This window comes from Notechis scutatus, chromosome 6 (assembly GCF_049901735.1).
Source record: "Notechis scutatus isolate UNSWTSFEM ecotype Mainland chromosome 6, rNotScu1.2, whole genome shotgun sequence".
NCBI lineage: Eukaryota > Metazoa > Chordata > Lepidosauria > Squamata > Elapidae > Notechis > Notechis scutatus.
Genome location: NC_142014.1, coordinates 60884144 through 60910189, shown reverse-complemented (window position 1 = coordinate 60910189; position 26046 = coordinate 60884144). Strand labels below are relative to the sequence as shown.

The 26046-nt window shown below is 42.3% G+C and overlaps 1 protein-coding gene across 1 annotated transcript in view; it reads left to right on the top strand.

Annotated features, from left to right (window-relative positions):
- The first annotated feature begins 11441 nt into the window (after positions 1 to 11441).
- TRIM24 (tripartite motif containing 24) overlaps positions 11442 to 26046 on the top strand; it is a 67686-nt gene continuing 53081 nt past the window's right edge. Inside the window, exon 1 of the mRNA XM_087968486.1 lies at positions 11442 to 12115. Within this exon, the coding sequence (XP_087824612.1) occupies positions 11458 to 12115 (658 nt within the window). The 5' untranslated portion in view covers positions 11442 to 11457. The remainder of the gene's footprint in view (positions 12116 to 26046) is intronic.

Here is a 26046-nt window from a genome sequence, read left to right as displayed (position 1 = left end):
GCTGGCCCCACCCCACCCACTCTGCCCCGCCCAGGAGTCCCCATACAGCTCGTTTTGGATGCAGGTAAGAGCAGGGCATGCACAGAGGCTCAGGGAGGGTGAAAAACGGGCCTCCCAGAAGCTCAGGGAGGCCAGAAATGGGCCGGTTTCCAGCTTCCAGAGAGCCTTCGGACCTGGGGAGGCCATTTTCGCCCTTCCAGAGGCTTGAGGAAAATGTCCCCCCATTGTGGTACAGGAGACCGACTAGGCCATGCCCATCATGGCCACACCCACCCAGCAACTGGGCTAAATTTTTTGAAGCCCACCCCTGCTCCACAGTCTCTTAAATAATATATACAAATATTAACCACATTTTTGTGTTACGGAAATTGTGTTGCAAAGTAACCCAAATATGCAAGTGACCATAAGGAAATTGCTTGCAAATACATAAAGTTTATTACAAATACAGTAAAATGCTATGTCCTTCCATCATTTATCACTATTTCTATTAGTTGCTACTCATTAGTGCTCACAGATATTTTTTTCTCCAGAATCCACAAAATATGTCATTTACTGTGATGACCCAGGGCGTGGCACAAAAATAACAAAGTCACCAAAGTAGATAAATTCCCTTTAATGCCTCTAACTTGGCCCCCAATGTCCAATTATCCTTGGCGGGAGATCAAACTCTTCCAAAAACAGTCTACAAAGGGAAGAAATGCAGTCCAAACCCAAAATACAGATAAAGTAGAAATTAAAAAAACCAACACAAACCATGCTGAAGTAATTAATATGACAGATCAGGAAAATAACTTGCAGACTTTCAAAAGATAACAAGGCACACACAGTTGGGAGGATGCCAAAACCCATATAACCTCGACAAAGATAATGCACGCTTTGCTTCCAGCAACTTAGCCATGCACAGTTTGCCCTTTTAAAGTCTTCCCAGCTGCAGCCCATGAAGGGGATCAGGGTCCTTTCCTCCCCCATCAACCACGTTGCTCCCTTATCCTCCCTGCATGCCCTAGGATGAAGAGGAGGTGGGCCTGGATCATCCTCTGAATGCCCAGCCGGCCTGTGCCCTTCCCCAGTTTCCTCCACAGCCACTGAAGCCACACTCCCACTCCCTGTCAGCTGCTCAATCTCCCCCTCAGAATCAGACTCCAACTGGGGCATGACATTTACCATTGTCCTACTATCCTTTACATACTTGCACATTTAATTTGGTTGTATCTGGTCCTGCCTATGAAATACATTCCTGATTTTCTTGTAATAGACAAAAATAATGTTCAGTTTTGTTATAGTATGAACAGATAGGAATAGTACTTAGACTTACATACTGCTTTACAGTGCTTTACAGCGCTCTCTAACCTGTTTACAGAGTCAGCATATTGCCCCCAACAATCTGGCTCCTTATTTTTCTGACCTCGGAAGGATGAAAGGCTGAGTTAATCTTGAGCCTGGTGAGATTTGAACTTCCAAATTGCAGTCAGCCAGCAGTCAGCAGAAGTAATCTGCAGTACTGCATTCTAACCACCGCGCCACCTCAGCTCCAAGCCATGTAGAAGTACACAGCAAAAACACATGAACATCTGGCTTGTCATGCAATGTACTTTCAAGCTGCTTCAAACTTTGTACATTAAAATGATTTAATTAATTCCCTGCATGCATTAACATATGCATCTATAAATTCATTGGGTGTTTGAATTCAAAGACCAAATTTGAACCATTCCATAACAGCTTTTCTCTATGGTGAAATAAATATCCAAATTATCTTTAGCTACTGAAAAGGTACTCTTTTCTCCTAGTAATTTTTTTTTAAATCCACTGCACTGGAACTCTCTGCACAGCACTTTCTTCCTTGTCCAGCTTGATATCAACTCATAGTTATACATACACAGTTTGTATATAGGTCATCTGCATTTGTATTCAGAGTTGGGATGCAACAAAACTAAGTCTTACAAAAAGAGCCTTGGGACCATCATCCTTTATTGTCTTTTGTTGTGTTTTATCATATACTTCAGTGGTGGCTAACCTTTTTGGGCTCCTGTGCCCAAAATTGTGTTGTGCTCATGCTCGTGTGCTTGCCTGCCAGCACCCAGAAGGCAATGCATGCGCGCGCCCCACGCCCCCTGTGCACATGCATGCAATTCTCCCCTTACCTGCACTGTGCCTCACAGCTGATTTTCGGCCTGTTTGAGGCCTTTTTCGGCCTCCCAGAGGCTTGAGGAAGGCCTCTGCAGGCTTTGCAGGCTGAAAAATGTGTCCATTTCATCACTTCTGGTATTTCCGGAAATACATGAAGTGATGAAACGGGCCTATTTTTTGGCCTGCAAAGCCTGCGGAGGCCATCCTCAAGCCTCTGGAAGGCCGAAAATGGCCTCAAACAGGCTGAAAAGCAGCTGTGAGGCACGTGCATGTGCAATGAGGTAAGTTTGCCTGCAGCTCTCATGCCAGCACAAATGGCTCTGCGTGCCACTCATAGGTTCGCTATCACGGATATACTTAATGAAGATTTCAGAGGAAATTGTGGTTTAAGAGAGTAAGACAGTTTTAAACATATCAGTTCCGTAGTTTCCTCTTTTGTTTCCTTTCTGCTCCTCTCTTAATTCTTTTCCATTCCAATCTGACGGTAAAACCTTCTTTAGTTTCTGCCACTACACTAAGTGAAGATACAGTTCAGTGGGAGAATGAAGTGGTCTGTAATATGAATAGTGGCCATTTCTTTCGGTGGCTCCTCAGGCTGCAGAACATGCATTAATCAGTCCTGAGATAATACATTCACCAGAGCTGCAAAGTCATCAGCCCAGGAGAAAAGAAGGCCCAAAGTAAAGAATCATGAAGCTAGAAAGGTGGGAACCTTCCCCCTGGATTTGGGAAGGACAAAAAAAAATGTGGTTTGTGCACATTTTAGTAGGATTTCATCTTCATAGCATGTATTCCAGATTTTTCTTCATAGCATGTATTCCAGATTTTTACAGCTTGTTTTCTACCTTCACTTCACAAGGTCTCCAATTGTGGTGGGATTATTATTTTTTTACTACCAGTTCTGTGGGTGTGGCTTGGTGGGCATGGTGTAGCTTGGTGAACATGGCTTGGTGGGTGTGGCAGGGGAAGGATACTATAAAATCTCCATTCCCTCCCCACTCCAGGGGGAAGAGTACTGCAAAATCCCATTCCTTCCTCACCCCACTAACCTGCTTTCCAGCTCCATTCTCCTGTGCAGGGTAACAAAAGAAGACCCAGCCGATCAACTGGGACTTGGGAGGCAGAGAATAGATGGGGGCAGGGCCAGTCAGAGGTTCCGGTTCTCTGAACTACTCAAAATTTCCACTACTGGTTCTCTGAACTACTCAAAATTTCCACTACCGGTCCTCCAGAACTGGTCAGAATCTGCTGAATACCACCTCTGATCTTCAAGATTATTTGGCTAAACTTTCTTGGATCTACACCTTGGTAATAACGTTGGGCTTTAGCAGCTTTTAGCTTCTGTAGAAACCCATTGCATTTTTTTTGTACTGATTTTCCTTGTGATTTCCTTGTGCAAGTATAAAAATTATTTCTGTTTGAATGTGGTTAAACTTAGATATTGTGGCTATCTTATCAGTGCCACTCATCTATAGAAAAAATAGTCGAGCAAGTTGTAGGCAAGCTTCCTCTATATTTAAATTACAGTTAAGACAGGAAAGTTAATACTTCAAGATTTTCCAGTTGTCTTAGCAAACACTGTTGTGTCATTGGATATCATGCAGTGGACCAATGAGGTTCTATGTTGGCATGCCATGCATGTTTTTCAGACATATGAATCCTGGGAAAAGAATCAGGTGGAAGATGCTCCCTAGTGCCAAATTATGTTTTTAAGCATCACACTAATAGTAAATAAGCAAACTCATAACCTTACTAGTAGTCTATGATTCAGAGTTTCCCTGTTAAAAGTACCTGGCTGGGAAAATGCATCTAACAGTTCTAAAACCATTATCTTGAAACAATACCATTTCTTTTCTTCCTCAAAAATATTAATAAATAATATTAATGGATTAATGGAATGCCTTCTCAGTGGTTAAAGACGCTGAGCTTTTCAGCTGGAAAGCTGATAGCATGAGTGCAAGACCGGAATGCCACATGACAGGGTGAGCTCCCATTACTTACTCCTGCCCACCTATCAATTTGAAAGCATGCAAATGCAAGTAGATAAATAGGTACCATTTCAGTGCACAGTTTACACTGTGTGCCTCGGCATTTGGTCATGCTGGCCACATGACCCCGGAAATCGGAAACAACTGGAGAGGGGAAACCTTTACTTTATCTTTAAGATAGATAAAATGTATGGCTCAGAGACAATATCATAGAAGCTGTAATATATATATCTACAGTTAGTCCACAACTTATGACCACATCTGAGCCCAAAATTTCTGTGCTAAGTAAGATAGTTCTTAAATGAGTTTTGCCCCATTTTACGATCCGTGATTAGGGTTGTTTAAAGATTTGGATTCATTTTAGAAGAGGAGCTTTAGAAACTGCTGTCAGGATCATGCTGCTGCAGTGAAAAAAGACCTGGCTGTTTTAATATACCACAGATAGATATTATGTTGCTTTTCTTTGCCTATTCTAAACCATCTTTTCCAGATCATTCTGAAACCTTGCACAGTCGTATTATTATAAGTAGAATAGAGAAAAAAATTATTGATTTCAGTCTTGCATAGAGCTGTTCCCGTGAGGTTTAGCACTATAGAAAGAAAGGTTCAAGATGGAAACATTTGTTCATAATGTTTTACGTAATAAGGATATACAAACTGTAAACCAATAATTGATGAATACATGTAAATCGTATTTTATGCCCTTAATTCTGAGGACATATCAACTTATCCCAGGCCTTTAGTTGTGGATATGAGCATAGCATGATCTCAGAACTTTCACTAAGTTAGCCTGGTGTAGGGACTTAAACTAGCCTGATAGGCATTCTATATATATCCATATGATGGAATGTCAGCAGCATGTCTATCAGCACTTGGGAAGATATTTCATCAAAGTAACAGAAATTATTTGTTAAAATGTACATGTGTGTCTGTGTTGCTTAAATTGCTCCTAAGAAACAAGCCACAGTTTAGAACAGGGGTCGTAAACCTTTTGGACCTCAGAACTCATAATTTCAAATTTCGCAGACCACTAATATGAATTTGGACTGACGGTGGCTTGCTGACATTGGCGGGAAAGTCAGTCCCATATTCCAGAGCTGCAGTAGTCACAGGACTGGCCCTTTGGTCATCCCGGAGCTGCTCCTGTGACTACTGCAGCTCTGGAATATCGGACTGACTTTCCCGCCAATGTCAGCAAGCCACCCCGGGTGGATTTCCCTTCCCCGCCATTGGTCTTACCTTCTACCATGTTTCTTGGAAAATAAGGCAGGGCCTTATTTTCTTTTGACACCCTCCCCCCAAAAATGACTAAGCCGTCTTTTCAAGGGGTGTCCTACTTTTCCCCCCCTCACGTCTCGCCTGACCCCCCAGGCTGCTTCTTTTGCAGCCAAAAAGAGCAAGTGATGCACCTTGCCTGGCTCCCCATCAGCCAAGCACTGAAGCTCCACCACTGCCACGGGGGGAGTGGGGAGAAAGAGAGAGAGAGAGATCTGATCTAATCTTGGAAGGCTGGCAGTGATGTTCTCTCTCTCTCTCTCTCTCTCTCTCACACACACACACACACACACGCTCCCACCCCTTCCAAGGCAGCCACATTACTTCACTAACCTGCTTTTCAGCTCTGTTCTCAGGGGGAGAGGAGAGGAGAGGAGAGGAGAGGAGAGAGAGAGAGAGAGAGAGAGAGAGAGTATCCTGTGATCCCAAAGAAAGAATGATCGATTGGTAGGAAAATGGGGTGAGGGATTTTCCTGCAGCCTTTTTTTGGGATTTTCCCAGGATCTCTGCTGCTTCTGCTTTTGGCTGCATATGCAAGGAAAGCAGCAGAAGTCTTTCTTTCTCTCCTCTAAACTCTGCCAGAAATGAGTCTTTGGGACCCTAGAGTTTAAGAAAAACTTCTGCTGCTTTCCTTGCATGAAGCTAAAAGTCTCTCTGTGTCTCTCTCCCCCTGAGAATGAAGCTGGAGACGGTATCCTGTGATCCCAAATAAAGAATAATCGATCAGTAGGAAAATGGGGTGGGGAATTTTCCTGCAGTGTCCCTTGGAAAATCACCCAAAAGTCTGCAGGAAAATTTCCCACCCCGTTTTCCCACTGATTGATCATCCTTTATTTGGGATCGCAGGATACCATTTCCAACTCCATTTCCCAGAAGGAGAGAGAAAGACTTTTGGCTTCATGCAAGGAAAGCAGAAGAAGCAGTAGAAGTCTTTCTTTCTCTCCCCCAAACTCTGGCAGAATGGCGCAGCCTCTTGGAGCAGGATGCCTTGCAGGGTCCCAAGGACTCATTTCTGGTGGAGTTTGGGGGAGAGAAAGAAAGACTTTTGCTGCTTTCCTTTCATGCAGCCAAAAGCAGAAGAAGCAAGAAGCAGAAAGAAGCAGCCCGGTGGCCAGGCAAGGCGCGTGGGGTGAGTGGGGCAAGTTTCCCCCCTCTGCCCTCTCCCCCCTCCCCTCACCACCTTGCACTGTTTGCAATGCAAGTGATGCAAGCCTTGTGTTCCCATGGGCCATGTGGGCGGTGCAGCCTTGTGTTCCTGTGCAGCCTGGATTAATTGCTTTGGGGGGGTGCTTTGGGGTGACATTTCTCTGCGGACCACCAAAAAATTTTCACAGACCACTGGCAACCACTGGTTTAGACCTATCCAGAAAAGGTGCTATATAGTGTTGGAAGAAAAATTGGTCCGGTTCTAAGCTGGGATAAAGACACTGAAATAAAATGGAGGAAGACTGCAGGAAAGAAGATATCTGTTTATTTGGTAGCTAGAAACTTCAGTGAGAGCAGCATGTTTCTGGGGTAGCTGAAAAAATGGGGTTGAGAGTAAGTGGGTTTTTATATATTCTTTTGGGCTTTGTGAGCCTGTTTTTGTGCAAGAATATGTCCTTTAATATTTTAAAGGCTGTTGCCAGATTCCTATGGGGTCAAGGCTGGCTCTGCAGGCAAAAGAGGAAATGCAAATCCTAGGTGTTTTCTTTGTCTGAGTTAATCTTGTCAGCTTTGGCTCCATGCCTTGTCTTGCTTAGTTTTTAACCTCACTTGCGTGTTTATTGCTTTCAAAGTCCTATGCTCACATTTTGGTGTGGCAGACAGGAGGAGAGGTTTCCAAGCTAGCCTAAAAATGAAGAGGTGGAATCTAGTCAGATGTATCCCATTTCTGCTCTGGTGCCAGTGCTAAATAGATGTTTTCCCCACTGTTGATGACATACTAATGGGGGACCGCAACAAAACTGTAGCAGAAACCCAATAATTATACTTGTAACAACTGGTACACTCACAAATCGAAACAACACCATGAATATCTGCAGGTCCTATATGTAGGATTAGACTTTTAGACGATTAGACTTTTTTTTTGGGTTAGACTTTGTTTTGCGATGATTTCTAATTAACTAAGGAATAGAATAAAATCCATAACATGCAAAGTTTGCCTGATTTTATGATTTCTATGTACCTGAAACTGGGTTACCCCTTACATCTTAAAATAATTTTTGACTTTTCCCTTAAGTTACCTTTTCTTTTTGGTTTTTCAAATTGCAGAGTTAAAAAAGTGATAACTTTAACAAAAGGGAAAGGGGTAGAAAAGCAAATGATTTAAGGGTTAGAATCAGACTGAGAATTCTTTTGAAATCAAAGGATTTGTTAGTCTTGTTAGTCATGATTCATGTTTCTTATTAATTTAAATGGAATCTAATCATAACTAATAATATATTGTGATATTTGATTATATTTAGATTTCCTCTTATGTAGGAACAGGGTTTGAGCAGAATTCAATCTCAATATATAATACTGTGTAGAATGTCTTGAAATCCTACTGTAATGGCAGCCCAAGAGCAAAAAAATATAAATATACATAAAGTATGGGCTATTACTAGACCAATTCTTTCTGGAATAGCAGCTAAAATAATCTGAGCAAAACAGAAAGATAATCATGGTTTGCTTGAGTGCAATCAAGTCATATCTACTCTTAGAGATTACATCGATAGATTTCCCGCCCCCAGGATAATTTATTTATTTATTTATTTATTTGTTTGTTTGTTTGTTTGTCAAGCGATTATAAGATAACAGGTATAAGTATAAACATAGTTATGAATACATGAAATGGATACATATAAGAGAAATAAAAAGAAACAATAGGACAGGGACGGTAAGCACATTGGTGCGCTTATGCACGCCCCCTACAGACCTCTTAGGAAAGGGGTGAGGTCAATAGTAGACAGTCTAAGGTTAAAGTTTTTGGGGTTTGGGGAAGAAACCACAGAGTCAGAGTATTCCAGATATTGACCACTCTGTTGCTGAAGTCGTATTTCTTGCAATCAAATTTGGTGCAGTTTACCTTGAGTTTATATCTGTTGTGTGCTCTTGTATTGTTATGGCTGAAGCTGAAGTATTCATTGACAGGTAGGACATTGCAATGTATGATTTTATATACTATACTTAGATCGGACCAAAGGCAGCGTAGTTCTAGGTTTTCTAGAATTTCAAGTCTGGTGACATAAGGTATTCTGTAATGAGTAGAGGAGTGGAGAATTCCTCTTGTGAAATATTTCTGGACTTTCTCAACTGTGTTAATATCAGATAGGTAATGTGGGTTCCAGACTGATAAGCTGTATTCAAGTATTGGTCTAGCAAATGTTTTGTATGCTCTAGTTAGTAGTGTGATATTAACAGAGAAAAAGCTATGTAGGATTAGGTTAACAACTCTTAATGCCTTTTTGGCTATGTAGTTACAGTTGGCTCTAGCACTTAGATCATTAGAGATAAGTACTCCAAGGTCCTTGACAGAGTTTGGATCATCAACAAGGTCTTGACTATTCAGCTTGTATTTTATTTTCTGATTTTTTTTTGCCAATATGTAAGACAGAGCATTTATTAGTTGAGATTTGAAGTTGCCATTTGTTTGACCATTCTGATACATAGTAGAGGTCTTTTTGAAGGGTAGCAGTCTGTGGTGTTGAATAGCTTTACATAATCAGCGAAGAGAATGCAGTTGCTCTTAATATGATTACAGAGGTCATTTGTGTAAAGTATGAAGAGAGTTGGTCCTAGAACACTGCCTTGGGGGACACCACTGTTGACAGGTACAGAATTTGATAGGATGCTCCCAATTTTGACCATTTGTTGTCTGTTTGACAGGAATGCTTTTATCCAGTTATGCAGGTGTCCAGAGATACCATAAGATTTTAGTTTTAGGAGTAGTTTGTCGTATACCACTGAATCAAAGGCTTTACAGAAGTCTATGTAGATTGTGTCTATTGCATTGCCCTGATCGAGTTGTGTAGTCCAGTGATCCCCAACCTTTTTTACGCCGCGGCCCGGTATCCCCAACCTTTTTTATGGCGCGGCCTGGTACCGACATCAGCTGGGCACCGCCATCTTGTTTTGATGAAAAAGTGCTTCCGGTGAGCTTTCTACCCGGAAAAGCTCACCGGAAGCACTTTTTCATTAATACAAGATGGCGGCGCCCAGCAAGCCAGCGGCCCGGTAGGACTTGTTCCACGGACCGGTACCGGTCCGTGGACCGGTGGTTGGGGACCCCTGGTGTAGTCCATATGTTTTTGCAGTGTAAGAGTTGCAGATTACAGGATAGTTTTTTTCTGAAACCAAATTGTTTATTAGATAGTAGGTTGTTTGTCTCTAAGTGGAGGATAATGGATTGGTTAATAATTGATTCCATAACTTTACAGGTGACACAGCATAAAGAGATTGGTCTGTAATTTTCAACTGGGCTGGGGTCTCCCTTTTTGAAGATGGGGATGACCATGGCTTGTGACCATAGGTTTGGCAAGGAGCTGGTCCTGAAAGATTTTTCAAAGATTATGTTTAGAGGTTCTGCTATGGCAGTGAATAGCTCTTTTAAAGAAGTAGGCACATAATTAGCTCCTAGTATGGTGTTCCAGGATTTCCAATAGGGCAGTTATTGCCACCATTCGTTTTGCTGCTGGAACTCCTCTTCTATTTTCACAAGACCTAAAATTGGACACTTAACATCAAAAACATCATCAAAAAAGCACAACAAAGAATGTTCTTTCTGTGCCAACTCACAAAGCTCAAACTGCCCAAGGAACTGCTGATACAGTTCTACTGAGGAATTACTGAGTCTGTCATCTGCACCTCTATAACTGTCTGGTTTGGTTCTGCAACCCAACAGGACAGACACAGACTTCAGAGGATAATTAGGACTGCGGAAAAAACAATTACTACCGACGTGCCTTCCATTGAAGACCTATATACTGCACGAGTCAAAAAGAGGGCTGTGAACGTATTTACAGACCCCTCACATCCTGGACATAAACTGTTTCAACTCCTTCCCTCAAAATGACGCTATAGAGCACTGCACCCCAGAACAACTAGACACAATTTTTTCCCCAAATGCCATCACTCTGCTAAACAAATAATTCCCTCAACGCTGTCCAACTATTTTCTAAGTCTACATTACTATTAATCTTCTCATCACTCCTTATTGCCCATCCCCTCCCACTTCTGACCGTATGACTGTAACTTTGTCGCTTGTATCCTTACGATTTATATGGACTGTTTACTAGTATGATTTGATTGCTTATTGTACCCTATGACTATTATTGTTGTACCTGATGACCCCTGACGAATGTATCTTTTATGTACATTGGAAGCATTTGCATCAAGACAAATTCCTTGTGTGTCCAACCACACTTGGCCAATAAAGAATTCTATTCTATTCTTCCAATTTTTAATCCGGATTAGTAAACCAGATAAACCATGGTTTATTCCATAGCATATTCTAGATTTAGAGGGCACACACTGGTTCATAAACTAACCATATGAATTGGATTGCTGCAAAAAGTTATACTAAAACATGGTTAGTTTGTGCGTAGTTTCTGCAAATTATTTATGTTATTTTATCTGATAATGCAGATGAGTTTTATTTAGTTTAAAAATTATCATCACTGATACCAATGCTAATGTCTCCTTTCTCAGAATAACATAAAATAACTAAATCCTGGATCTTAGTATAAAGTAGTGCCTCAGAAGATTGGGGAGTTGGTTCACCATTTTCATTACATTTTAAACTAAGTGTTAAAAAAAAAGCTTCTGGGACGAAGAGAAAAACTCGAAGCGGGATAAATGAAAAGGGAGGCACCCGAACTGAGCAAACAGGAAACTAGGAACTATTGACGGGGCAGGCAATAACTAGGACAATACGAAAGGGGGCGTGGCTGAGCTGAACGAAACGGAAGAATTTCGCTCTCCTCGAATGAGAGCGTTCCATAAGAAAAAACGCGCCCAAGGGCACAAAACGCTCAGAGGGACTGGAACCCGGAGGATAAAAGGGGAGGGGTTTGCCTTGGATGATGAGCAGGGAAGGGGCGTGGCGATGAAAGAGCGGGTTGTGCCTCTGACACTGGAAAGGCTCGTCGAGGGGGCGGGGCCTTGGAGGCCGTTGGCGGTGTTGCTGCGAGCGCGAGCGCTCTCTTCCGAAGTTCCTTCGAGAGCGGTTGGAGGTGGCAACGGAGGGGCGCTCGAGGCGACCGTTGAAGAGGCGGGGCTCCCCCGAACGCCCCCGAGGGAGAGCGGCAGTTGCCCCGAGGGGCGCTTAAGCGCCTGGTGCGGTTGCCACCGACAGCTCTTCCTTCTCCAAACAATGAACGAGTCCCCTACGGTAGCCGGGCCCTGTCTGGCTGGTCCGCTCGCTATGGGTGGGGAGAACGAGGCTGAAAGCCGTCAAGGCCCTGCGGACCGAGCCAACGGAGAGTCTCGCCTCAATCTCTTGGACACTTGTGGGGTGTGCGGACAACACATTCAGAGTCGGCGGCCTAAGCTGCTTCCTTGCCTTCACTCGCTCTGTCAGCGTTGCCTACCTTCTCCTCATCGCTACCTCATGCTGCCACCTCCCGCAGCCCCTTCGCCGGGCGGCGGCGGCTGCTGCGGCCCCAAAGATCCGCCGCTGCCGCCGCCGCCGCCACTGCTCCAGCCGTCCTCGGCGCCTTCTTCGCCGGTCTCCGCGCCGCCTTCGCCGTTGCACTGTAATCCGGGTAAGAGAAAACGGCGCGCCGCGGCGGTCTCTGAATAGGTCGAATGGGGACGGAGAAGAGTGTTTTGCGGGCTTGATTCTGCTCGGTGGTTGCCAACCAAAGGAATAAACAGTAATTCTGTGCCGGGAGGGGAATTAATTGCCCAAAAGAGCAATATTCCTCCCGCGCAAAGCCTTCCCTCCTGTCACCCGAGGCGTGAGATGAGGCATTAGATTAACATCTTGTTACGCGGGGTAGTCCCGGGATGGGAGAGAGAAGTCTTGGAGCTCAGCCAGAACACAACTTGGATCCTGGTTTTGTGGAAGCCCAGTATTAATGTCCACAAGCGTTTAGGAGTTTAGGCATCCGCTTTGTCCAAGTAAGCCGAGTATGCAGAGAGTATGTTTGCAGCCGACAGGCAAAGATCGCATCCCATGAGTAGGGTTAGTAGGAAAAGCAAACAATAGTCCTGTGATTTTGGGCCATTTCAAGGCTGCGGAGGCAAATCCTTTATTTGAAGCACGGTTGTGCTGTTGGACTGAAAACTTAATGGGATTTGAGAGGTGAGATGCTGAGATCCAATTTAAAACTCCGCCTTTTGAAAGGGAAACCATGATTGATGGCAACTTCCCATTGTTTATGCGCCGCATCTTGTGTTTCATATAGGTGTGAGCCAGGAAATCCCAAGATGGCATTTTAATGTTGAAGTCAAGTTCTTAAGTTTAACAGCATATTTGAAAAACTATGCTGTTAATTTCTTCTAATGGTAGTAGTATCGTTTGAAATCTCCACAGATAAAGATTTAGAGGTATACTAGCATATACCATATTCACTGTTTCATGGATTGAGGGTAAATGCCCTATTACTTGTAAAACACCTCCAGTTGTGGGGGATTTCTTGGTAGTTTATTTGTGTTAGGTGTAGGATTCTTTTCTCTTACTTTCATTGGCTTTGGCTCTCTTTGGGTTGCCAAAAGAAAAATGCAGCTATTTTCTGAGATACCTGTAGAAGATATGTGCAATCTTATTACTAGATGACGGGAATGTATATAGCCTTTTTTCTTACATATTTAGTTTATAGTAGAAATGAGGGAGTTGTGGAGAGAAGACTTGGGGTCCTATGATGAAGTGGAATATTGATTCTTATTTGTATTATTTTGAGTTATTACATCATATTGTAATTTATTTCTATTACTCTTCATACACCTAAGAATTTATTTTTGGTATATCACATGATTTATGTATCTTGTTTTAGATACTGAAAATTTTATATATACCTTTTATGCTTAATATTAGTAAATAAGATTCATTTTGCATCTAACACTACATTTTCATTTCAAATATCTACAGATTTAAAAGTTATCCTATTGATTCTTCTATCATGTTTTGTAGATTTTATATGTCTGCATATTCATATTTTAAACTTATTGCTGAGCCAATGCAGGTGGAATTGTGAAGGCATTTTTACCAGACAGATCTCTAAATAGCTTAGAGTCTAAAATCTTCAGAATGTAGAAGATAATGTAAGTAAATACAGTTAAAAACCTGCATGGTATCAAGTTAATAAAATGAACCTTGTTTATGCAGACAGATATAAAATCCCTGGAAATTAAGTAAATGCTTTTAAGTCATGCTAATTGTATAATTAAGTATTGAACAAATATCTATTTGATAGTTAAAATATATTTTTTGTAAACTGATTTCTTTGTGATGTAGCAAATGTGTATCGGCAACCATTACAAGCTTTTACTGCATATTCTCAACCTTCATAAAATTGCCTGAAATCTTGTGAGATTTGGTCCAATTTTGCATTGAACAATTTTTAATAATTTTATGTGATCGGTTTCATGTTGCTAAACTTATTTTAGGGATATTTTCTGATCCTGTTATTAAAGGATATCTCGGTATTAGAACATAACATTTAATAAACATTGTCCACTGTAAACTTTAGAAATATACAAATCCTTTTCTGCAATTGCTTTTCAAAATGTGAAAGCATTATGCTCATTATAAAGTATCTATGAGATACTGAAATATATCCTATCCCTTATCCATTAGGTCAAATTCTGTTGGATGTGATAGAGAAATTGGAAACTTATTTCTGGCCAGATCTAACCCTATTCCTTATAAGGTCCCTAGATTATTTTTGCTTCTTTTAAAAAATATATATGAGGACTTGGGACCTGTGGTCTTTATAAAGCACCCAGTCCTGGACATCTTACAGAATTTATAGTGAAATTCAGCAGCAAAACTGTTGATTTTCAGTAACAAGTTATTCTTTATTATTTTTTAAAGAAAGTATCAAATTAATGTAATTTTTGAAAAATATAGGCATACATAAAAATAATACGACATTGACACGTAGCCAGCAAAAGAAAGGAAAAAAATAAAAGGCTACAAAATATTCAAAAAATTTAAACCCAATTGCTGAAAAGTCTTCATTACAGTTTTGTTTAAAAGCAATACTAATTTAGATGGTTAACAGACATCACAAAATCCATTCCTCATGCATGAAAACCCCACAATTCCTGATAATGGCCAGATTCCAAATCCTGGGGATATAACCAAACATAACATATACCTCCTCAGCTAGCTATGATTGACCTAAACTCATGTTAATAATGATCCTGTGGATTTCAACCCAAAATATAGCAATAAGACAAGTCCAAATAGTATGTTTCCATTTTTAAAGTGGATCTTTCCACATCAAACCCTTTTTGAACAACCTGTGAGATGTCCAGTCTATATGAAATAGCAATTTTGTATTAGTCTTATGTTAACAGCAAAATAATTTCATCTTAAGTGTTTCAGAAAAATACCCAACTTAATTTTACCATTCCAAAATTCGTATGGTAATTAATGTGACATTCATTCAGATTACATTTTTGCAAAATTAAATTGCTGGTTTGAGAGATTTTTATATATTAAGATGTGATGCATTCATTACATCCAGACTTACATTTAATTGCAAAATTAAATTGCTGGTAGAACTTAAGGTGAGGAAGATTTATCGGAAAAATATATATATTTGTGGTGGTCTGACATTCGAAATGAGACACAGGGAAAATGTCTGAGAAAATGCCAGCCCTGAGTGAACTCAGGTAGCAGTATTTATTGAGAAAAAAGTAAAACAAAAGTACAGTATGCATTCAGAAAACAATGACCTCTACAGAATTACCTCACCAGCATGAGAACACACAATCTTGGAAAGTCCCAGATGTTACCTTACTAGGATGAGATCATACAGCCACGGAAAGTCCCATGGGAAAGTCTGGAAAGTCCCATGAGAAAGCACAACTGTGTACCTTGAACTTTTACCTATTTTCCTGTTCCTTCTAAACTTGCAGATCAAAACAGGATGAGACATTCATTGCAAAGGTACTCCTACCCCCACCAAGAATGCCTACATATCCCTAGACCTATTGCTAGTTGTACAAAGGACTTACAGAAAATGATCAATATATTATATTACCACAATATTACAAAAAAGATATGATGCAATTACATTAACTTTAATGATGCCCAGCATACCCCTTTTACATTTTAATTCCTTACAACTCTCAAAAAATGCTTGTAGAACTTAAAGGGTAGGGAAAAATTTCAGCCCTGGGCACAAAAACATCATCATATTCTTAAAAGAATCAGCATAACAAAGTCATTGCTATTGGATGAACTACTTTGAAAACAAAATATATATTTAAAAGAACTGAATTTGTATTAGTAATTTTATTACGAGCAATATTCAACAGAATATTATCAGCTTTTAACTACCAACTAAAAAGGTATACCTCATAATTACAGATAGTCCTCACTTAATCTTAATTGGGACTGGGAACTCTGTTATTAAGTGGCTTGGTTGATAAAGAAAACATATGACCACACTAATTTATGACATCAGTTCCAGCTGTAGTTTAGTTGTTAAGCACCTTGTTAAGTGTGACATCATGTGACTGTGACTAGTAACTTCCTACCAGGTTTTTCAGCACTGTCGTTAGTTCAAACATTTATACAGGTAATCCTTGACAGTTCAAGTGACTATATGAGGGCACTAAACAAAGGTACTTAGAACTTATCTTTGAAGTTCACATGTCCCCATGTATTCTTGGCAGCTAGCTTGCAATCACACCCAGTTGCAGTATCCTGCAATGATATTATTGCCAACCTTTACTGCCAGTTTCCTACAAGTAGTCAATGTGGAAAGCCAGCAGGGAAGATCATAAGTTGCTTGGATAAATTGGATCTTCCCTAATAGCAACCCTGTACATTTTTTTCTGGCCTTCCTGAGCTCACGCTGCAAACAACGCTGCCCCACCCCACCAAACTCACACATAGCCTACATGAGATCTCCCCTTCACCCTGTGTCACCCCAGCACTCCTTAACTGGAACTCCCTTGGCTTCCCATTTAACATGTGTTGGGGTTACTACAACAACTAGGATTGCCTGGATTGCCATTGGTAAGCAATGCAGTTATGAGACATCACACTTAATAACTGCATAAGCCATGGTATTACCTGTGACACTCAGCTCCGAGTGAAAGGTGGACTTTTAAGACGCAGGATAGGAGGAGTATGATGCTTTCGAACTTTGGTGTGGAAGGAGATTCCTGAGAATATTGTGGACAGCCAAGAAGAAATAATGGCTCTTTATAAACAATTCAACCTAGAGATTTTGCCCATTCTCAAATGGTCTTATTTTGGACATATATGAAGACCCAGCTCTCTGAAAAAGCTCTAATGCTGAAAAAGATAGAAGGATAGAAGAACAGGATTATCAAAAAAAAAAAAAAAAGTAATGGATGGACATACCGTATTTGTCATGGTGCCATTGAGAGATTTGAAAGAAAAGGTTAGGTTGGGTTAGGGGTATCTTGGGGGAAAAAATCTGTACGGTCTGTAGGAGTGAAATGACTTGTTGACACAATGACACATAATTAGCAGAATAAAAAAGAAAGAAAGATAATGCAAGCAGATAATATAATGTAATACAAGAAACTAAAGTGATACATACATTTATTGTAAATATATGTGACACATATTTCAAAAATACTGGTACTAAAGTAAAGGGAATTTGTTTTGCAACCTTGGGGCAATAACAGTGATTATGCTACTCCTAAATGCAGCTTTTTTTACTACCCTGGCTATTGCCACCTGCCTTCTGCATCCCTGAAAAGAGAGAAGGTACTAGAATTTTCTTTTCTGTTCCTCAGTACTGTCCTGTGAAAATGATCTGAGAATGTTTTTTGGTCATTGTATATTTATTACTATTCGTTTCTAAGTTGTGCTATGAGAACTTGTTATCCTGAAAAAATCTAAATAAATTAATATAATTAACGTAATAAATTATAAAAAATGACATAAAAATTGCTTATCCAAACCATCACTTCATTGAGTCATAATCAGGTCTTACTGGGATTAAAGTTGAACAAAAACAAGCAACAGAAAACAATAGAGATTACATGAAATCATGCCAGAACATTTTACTGCTTAGTGCTTACAAGATTTGCTGTGTTTTAGACAGTGCATGTCTGACTGATTCCCACTTACCCAGCCTGCCTACTGGCATTTTTAGAGGTATTCTCCTACATATCTTTTTTTTTTAAATGAGCTCCATTTTTAAAACTATTTTTGTACTTTCTTCTATTGTCAACATAGAGAAAGCATAAATTACAGAATGAGGGATACAACCAGAGCCAGTTTGGTCTAATGGTTATGTCCTGGCCCAGTCCATGCAACCACACCCCTAGTGGTTTTAATTACTTTATAGAAGCACTGCAAGTCTCTAATTACCCAGGTCTCACTCACAAGAAACAAAGTCCCAATAAGTTTGAGTCTGCACAGCTAAGACATGAAAGTAAAGGTACATACAAAGTCCAATGGCAGGGCCAAAGTCCAAAGGCCAAGCATGATAATCAAAGTCAAGCTCCAAGTCCAGAATCCAATTGCAAAATCAAAGGCCTAATCATGAGGTCAGCAAAGAACAAATAGGTTCGGTAACATGAAAGCAGGAATCACAAAGTCGGAGCACACACTAGGCAGGAAACAGACAGGTTGTCTCCAACATTGCTTTGCTCCACGCACCAGGCTAAATAGTCACCAGCTGGTGCACCTCATTAGGAGGGTTAAGGCTGTCTCCTTGCGAGTAGCTTGCTGACCTTTGTTGCACCTCCCTCCTGCCCTGTGCACCATGAGATCCAGCGGAGGAGGCAATTCCTCATCTCCACTAACTGACTGTGCAGTGCCTCTTCTCTGCCCCGTACTTCTGGTTGGTCAGGCAAGCCTCCCATTTGCAGCTGTATCTTTTTTGCCTTCTCTTCATCCAGGCATTTATCTGATTGCTTCTCCAACAACCTCCCAAGGTTCCTAGTCTCTCCTCCTCTTGCTCATCCATTCCTGGTATGGAATCTCCTGCATGTTCCTAATGCTCCTCCATGCTCCACTCCAAAGTCCCCATTGCTGGCTCTTCCTCATCGTACAAGCCGGCATCTGGGGAAGCCATTAAGGTTAAGGTACAAATCTAGAAAGTAGGAGATCATAAGTTCTAGTCCCATCTTAAAAATGAAAGCAGCTGGGTGAACTTGGGCCAGTCATTCTGTTTCAGGCCAATTCACCTCTCAGGGTTATTGTGGGGAAATAGGATGAGGAAAATGTGTTGGATGTTTTAGCTGTTTGAGTTATTTGTAAAATAATAAAGGCAGGATATAAATAAATAAATACCAATAGAAAGCATAAAGATTAACATACTGCAGAATATATCTCAAAGTTGGCATAGGAAAAATCAAAGCATTGCTTGATGGAGAAGCATAGATAAGGAATTGTATCCAGTGACATACAATCCAGAGCTTTCTGATACTAGACTCATGAGGAAGGTGATGTTTGTTGATATCCTGCTCCCTTACCATATTCTACATTAATTTTTTTGCAGTACAACCTATATATTTAATATTCTTGAAACCTTTGGAAGAGAGAAGAAAGTGAATTGATTAAAATTGCTTGCTTTGTTGTGCTGCTAAACATCTTCAGTGGAGCAAATAGCTTTTTTATCACCACAGAATTAAAGAAATAAAGCTAAAATACTGAAATATATTGAATTTTTAAAGCTATATATGACAAAATACTGAATTTTTAAAGCCATATATGACAAAATGTTGACTCAATGCCTACCCTAAAATAGATTTAAGTGTATTTCCTTTATACCACCGCTAGTTTAATATATTTGTCAGTTTAAATGTTTATCTTGAGAAGATGATTTAAAAAGAAAGAAGAGGTGAGTATAATAAGTGAAGAAAATGATAGATTACAAATATTGCACTAGGCAAATTTTAATGAAATCCAGTGACTTTTGACAGCAATAGCTATCTGCAAAATGTAGCCTTTTTCCTGGAAATGCACTGAACTTACTAGTAAAATATACAGTTGTCTGTAGATGCCAACACAAATATTTTGTAGTTAGTAAGGTTAGCAGTTCTATTCTCCATGAATGATAGTATGCAAAAGTATAGGAGTGACCATCTCAATTTCAATATCACGCCACATTATGCAGGCTATTCAGGATATTATTGACATATATTTGGAACATAATATTCTAGTGCCAACTGAGTCTCCTTGGAATACCCCAATATTGCCCATCCCGAAGGGGGATGGCCGCTTTAGGCCGGTGCAGGATCTCAGGCCTGTTAATTTGGCCACGGTGACCATCCATCCGGTGGTGCCCGACCCATATGTGATACTAGGCCTAATTCCCCAGGCCGCTCAGTGGTTCTCGGTCATAGATTTGAAGGATGCCTTTTTCACCATACCCATCCATGAACATAGCCAACACTTGTTTGCTTTTGAATGGGAGAACCCCGTCACAGGACGAAAACAGCAGTACACTTGGACAAGGCTGCCTCAGGGGTTTAAAAATTCACCAACTCTCTTTGGGGCAGCTCTGGCCAGGGATCTAGAAGCATTGCACACCCCAGCCCCTGACGTGGTGTTGCAATATGTAGATGATCTCCTAGTGACAGGACTCAATGAGGAACTCTGCTGGGATAATACCAGAAACTTACTTTCCCTCTTGCAGAGTTTAGGATATAAAGCCTCTAGGAACAAAGCACAATTAGTTTTACAGAAGGTCAGGTATTTGGGTTATGACATTGAACAAGGGAAGAGGACACTAGGCCATGAGCGCAAGGAGGCTATCTGTCAACTTCCTAGGCCAACTAGCAGAAAAGACTTGAGGGGATTTCTGGGAGCGGCAGGGTTCTGTCGTATATGGATTCCCAACTTTAGCCTCATTGCACAACCTCTCTATGAGGCCACAAAAGGGGCCGATAAAGACCCACTCCAGTGGGCCGGTGAGGAGGAAGCCAGCTTCCTCTTACTCAAACAGGCTCTATTGCAAGCTCCTAGTTTAGGCCTCCAGATTTGGAAAAGCCATTCCAGCTATTTGTGGACACTAAACGGAATGTTGCAGTAGGTGTCCTCACCCAGGTCATTGGCACTTGGCACCGCCCTGTGGCATACCTGTCTAAACAACTTGACAATGTTGCCAAGGGGTGGCCCACTTGTCTTAAGGCTGTGGCTGGGACAGCCCTCCTGACCCAAGAGGCCAGTAAATTGACCTTTGGTCAGCAATTGGATATTCGAACCCCCCATGCCCTTAGATCGGTTTTGGAAATGAAGGGACACTTGTGGTTGACCAACCCCCGAATGCTCAAGTACCAAGCACTCCTCACTCACAATCCCATGGTAACCATTACCCAATCCACCTCCTTGAACCCTGCCACACTCTTGCCCGAGCCTGACACAGAATTAGTTCATGACTGCATCCACACGATTGAGGAAACGTATGCTAGTCGCCCTGACATGAAGGATGTGCCCCTCTCTGTTCCTGACTACACCTTATTCACAGATGGGACTAGTTACTTGCACGAGGGGATTAGGAAGGCAGGGTATGCTGTGGTCACTCTAGATGAGGTATGGGAAGCTGCACCACTGCCCCCGGGCACCAGTGCCCAACTAGCTGAATTGCATGTGCTCACACGAGCCCTTGAACTAGCTGATGGTTTGGCTGTTAACATATATACAGACTCAAAGTATGCCTTTCTTACCATCCAAGTTCATGGAGCTCTGTATAAGGAAAGGGGACTTATTACGGCAGGGGGTAAAGATATTAAATATGGTCCGCAGATATTACGTCTCCTAGACAGTGTGTGGGCCCCGAGCAAGGTGGCAGTCATACATTGCCGTGGACACCAGAGGGTAGTAACGGACATACAAAGGGGCAATGAGCGTGCCGATAAATTCGCACGTGAAGCTGCCATGATCGTCTTCACCCCAATAGAACGGAACCTTGCTGTATGGGTGCCTGATAACCACCCACGACCCCATTATTCGGGAGATGACATGGCTAGGCTGGAAGCACTTGAGGCATGCCCGGAGGGCCCTTGGTGGGTCCTACCAGACAATAGGGTGTATATTCCAGCACACATGGCATGGGATATTGTACGCCAGGTACATCAGCAACTGCACATGGGGAAAACTGCTTTAACGAAGGCGCTAAGGAGAGAATTGTACATAGATAAAGTTAGTAGCATTGCAGCTAACGTATGTGCCCGATGTGAAATATGTGCGGCTAACAATCCTAGGCAAGGCCCGCAACCACCCCCGGGCCACCAACCAAGAGGTTGTTACCCTTTTGATTCATTGATGATTGATTTTACTGATATGCCCCGTTGTGGTCCATATAGCGCGCTTCTCGTTATTGTGTGCACGTATACTGGGTGGCCAGAGTGTATACCTACACGCACGAAGAAGGCCACCGAGATCGCGAGGGCATTACTCCATATTATAATCCCTCGATACGGGTTGCCCTCTCGAATTTCTTCGGACAATGGTCCGGAATTCATCCACAAAGCGACCCAACAATTAGCCAGGGTTTTAGGTATTACCTGGAAACTGCACTGTAGCTTCCATGCTCCTTCGGGAGGCAGGGTGGAGAGGGTTAATCGAACAATCAAGGACAAACTCGCTAAAATATGTCAGGAAACCCATCTTAAGTGGACTGATGCTTTGAGTTTGGCCCTGGTGGCTGTTCGATGTGCCCCACGGAAGGATATCTCGGTCTCGCCTTTTGAATTGTTATACGGCCGGATCCCCAATCTGGTCAAGATTAATGCCAATGGCGACACCAAGATCTTGGATACTATTCGGTTACAGCAACTTAGAGCCCTCAATACCATTGTCCATGAATTACAACATTATGTCCTCACGTGTAAGCCCCACGTGTTGGTGACTTCCCCACATGATATACATCCGGGCCAGGAAGTCTGGGTTAAGGATTGGAAAAGGGAAACATTAGGCCCGAAATGGAGGGGGCCCTATACTGTGGTCATGTGTTCTCCCCTTGCTGTTAAGGTAGCTGAAATAAGATCGTGGATCCATTGGTCCCGTGTTAAATTGGCTGCACCTACTTATTGGAAAGTGGAAACCTGCCCGGGTTCTCCACTTAAGGTTATCCTCAAAAGGGCGAAGAAGGATATCTCCCCTAGTGGTGACACACCGGAAGCTGTCCCTCTACCTACGGGAGACGAAGAGGATTTGCTCTCCCCTAGTGGTGACACACCGGAAGCTGTCCCTCTACCTACGGGAGGCGAAGACCGTCGCACCCCTGCTGGCGTTACTCCGAAGCTGACGCCCATCGCACGGGTCTCCCTTGGCGCCTGAGGTCTAGAGTTTCCCGTACCTAGTTCTAGGCTGTGGAAAAAGGAGGGAATAAAGGGAAATGGAAGCTAGTCAGAGGTTAAGGGAAACCGCGTGCATCCGCAGAGGGCTTATGCCGTCTGTCTGGATTGTGACCATTCTGCTAGTGCTAGGTGTTGCAATCAATTCACTATATTCAACACTGAGGCAGAAAAAGGTGGTATCAGAGGAGCCGCTGCTCCTAGACGATGACATAATGGAAGAGTGGTACTCACCAGACCCTTTCGAGGATGAACCCCCACCAATGGTTAATGCTAGGGAAATTAAAACATGTCTGGATTGCTATTTGCTAAGACCTACAGGTAAACATTTCACTTATACTGAATATAGACCCCCTAACTGTCGTATTACAAATCTTCCCCAGTGCGAATATCAAGGGACTAAGTATTGGCAATGTATGAAAAATAACACAATAAGATGCTACTATCTACGATCCCCATGGGTTTCGGTGAAACATACTCGACTACCCCGTAATTCTGCTTATCAGTTAGCATCGTACAAACATGACCCAGCGTGTGATGGCTGTGTTGATAAACAGGGGATATTGACAGCGTATGTTGGGACTCCGCCTACTTGCACAATTTTCAATATTACCTCCAATTGTTTTTATATGTTACCCATGGAAAACGGCCAGATGCAGAACACATTAGTGTTAAGGTGTGCTGGAAATTTTGGGGAGAAGTGCTACACAGAAGTGCCCCTAGGGATAGCTCCACCGTTTTCTCTGAGGGACAGAGATGTGAGATGCACCCTGAATGTAAGGATGGAAGGGGTGGCCTCAGATATACTATAGGAACACCGGCAACCTGCACAGACTTTAGTCTACCCCAATGCATCTATGATACCTGGAGCCCCCCTACAGGTTGTATCGGAAAAAAATGCACAGGCATCTTCCGAGTGGACACCCCTTTAAAACGATGTATGGGAAACCAGGGACTTGTGTGTTATAGGGATAGTGGAATCGTACCCACTCCTTATTGGAGAAATCCTAGATACCACGCCCCCGCACCAAAGCCCAAATTTCCTAAACCCCAGGGTGAAAGCGTGGCTAGCAAGATCCCTCCTACATTAGATCGGGACCCCTTATGTCCCAACAATTGCACTGCATGCCTCAAAACGGTATTAAGGGGAAGGGAGATTCGCACTACCTTGATATACCATACCCACTACACCTGCACATTGGCTCCCACCCCCTGTTGTTTCAATGGAACCTGGTACTCTATTTGCCCACAAAGGAATGAATGCTTTGATCCCAAGGTACAACCTGCCCAAACGTGGTTGGTGGTTAGGAGTCAGGGGGATAGCCACGGTCCAATCATTGCTCAAACTCGGATTCTGACACCTACTAGCCCAGCAACTTTTTTGTTTGATGTATGTAAGGTGTCCCAATGGCCCACTTCATGTGGAACATCCTTGTCCTGGCATAGGACATATTCTCACGCCGATATATATATATGCCCCTACCAGAATCCTACTGCGAGGGGGAGGTGGGATTGCAGTGGTAATGTGGCTGAGAGGTACTGCCCATATTGGAGCTGTGCTCTGTGGGCTACGTACATCTCCTCGGGAAGGGGGATTAACTTGCAGATCTCACGGGCTTTGGAGTCTAAAGACTGCTCCCTGTATAACTGTAATTGGGTTAATATCACCATTCCTAATCCCCAGGACTGGATTGCGAAATATGGACCAACGTTGGGAATTAGGTTATATGCAAAGGGAACAGACCCAGGGGGGATTATACACTTGTCCATAGAGACTAGGAATATTGCATCTAATTCCAACTCTAGATATTTCTCAGAATTTTGGCAGGAGGTAGATATAGAATTTCAGCCCTCCCATGAGGCACGGAATCTGTTCTTGGAGCTAGCTTCCACTATAGCTCATACCTTTAATGTTACTAACTGTTACATATGTGGGGGAACAAAAATAGGGGATCAGTGGCCATGGGCAGCCCAGGAGTGGAACTATTCTATACCCTATAATCTTTCGGCTATGCCTCCACACCAGCCCCTCTCGAGATGGGAATTGTCCAACCCTATTGTTGCTCACTGGTGCCTGGCCAATACACAAGGGAAAGGTCCATCTGTTGGGGACACTGAGTGTTTGGAAGTACATGAATGGAACCACTCCACAAAGGTCTGGCATTATTGGCCTAACAGGACCAACACCTACTGGGCAGATAAGTATTCCTTTGAAAATGCTTCTGAAGCCCCTCCGGGTGTACATTGGATATGTGGGGATGTGGCCTATAGCTCTCTACCCACTGACTGGAGAGGGACTTGCACCTTAGGGATTATTAATCCTTCTTTCTTTATGATGCCACTAGACATACCCCAGGCATTGAATGCTAATTTATGGCAGGGCAGAATATTGCAGGCTGCTAGGCCTTACCAAATTGGGGACTGGAGTGACGGAGACTGGCCCCAGAGAGAATTGTTCAGTATTACAACTCAAGTACATGGGCAGCTGACGGGTCTTGGGGATACCGTACCCCTATTTATATGTTAAACCGCATTATTAGGCTCCAGGCGGTGCTTGAGTTAATAGCTAATGAAACTGCGCAGTCTCTGGTTACCTTGGCAGAACAACAAAGAAAGTTCAGGGATGCTATCTATCAGAACCGCTTGGCCTTAGACTATCTTTTGGCTGCTGAAGCTGGGGTCTGTGGGAAATTCAATTTTACCAACTGCTGTTTGGAATTTGATGATATAGGAGAAATCATTGAACAACGCGCTAAACGAATTATGACTCTTGCTCATGTCCCTGTTCAAAAATGGAAGGGTTTTGATTTTGGTGAGGTTTTTGGTTCTTGGTTCCCTAAGTTGCCTGGCCTACAGGCCATTGTGGCACTTGTTGGGATGATTGCTGCTGGATGTGTAATCTTACCTTGTATTCTTCCTATCTTTGTGCGCACCATTTCCAGCAGCCTCTCACTTCTTGTCGAGAAGAAAACAAATGAAAAGGTAATGGCCTTATGGGCCCATGACCTCTCGGGAACATATGAGGAACTTCTTCCTCTTTATCCCACTACTCAAAATTTGGATGAATATGAAACTGCACACTAAATCTCTTGATGTGGGTGTAGTTTCAAAGGGGGGAATGAAGCAGGACCAATTAAGGCATATAAAATATGGACATTATAGAAATCTAGGTCATAGGTTAGAACCAACTCAGGGTCACATTTACTTCTGTATTTTGTTTGTTGCGAAA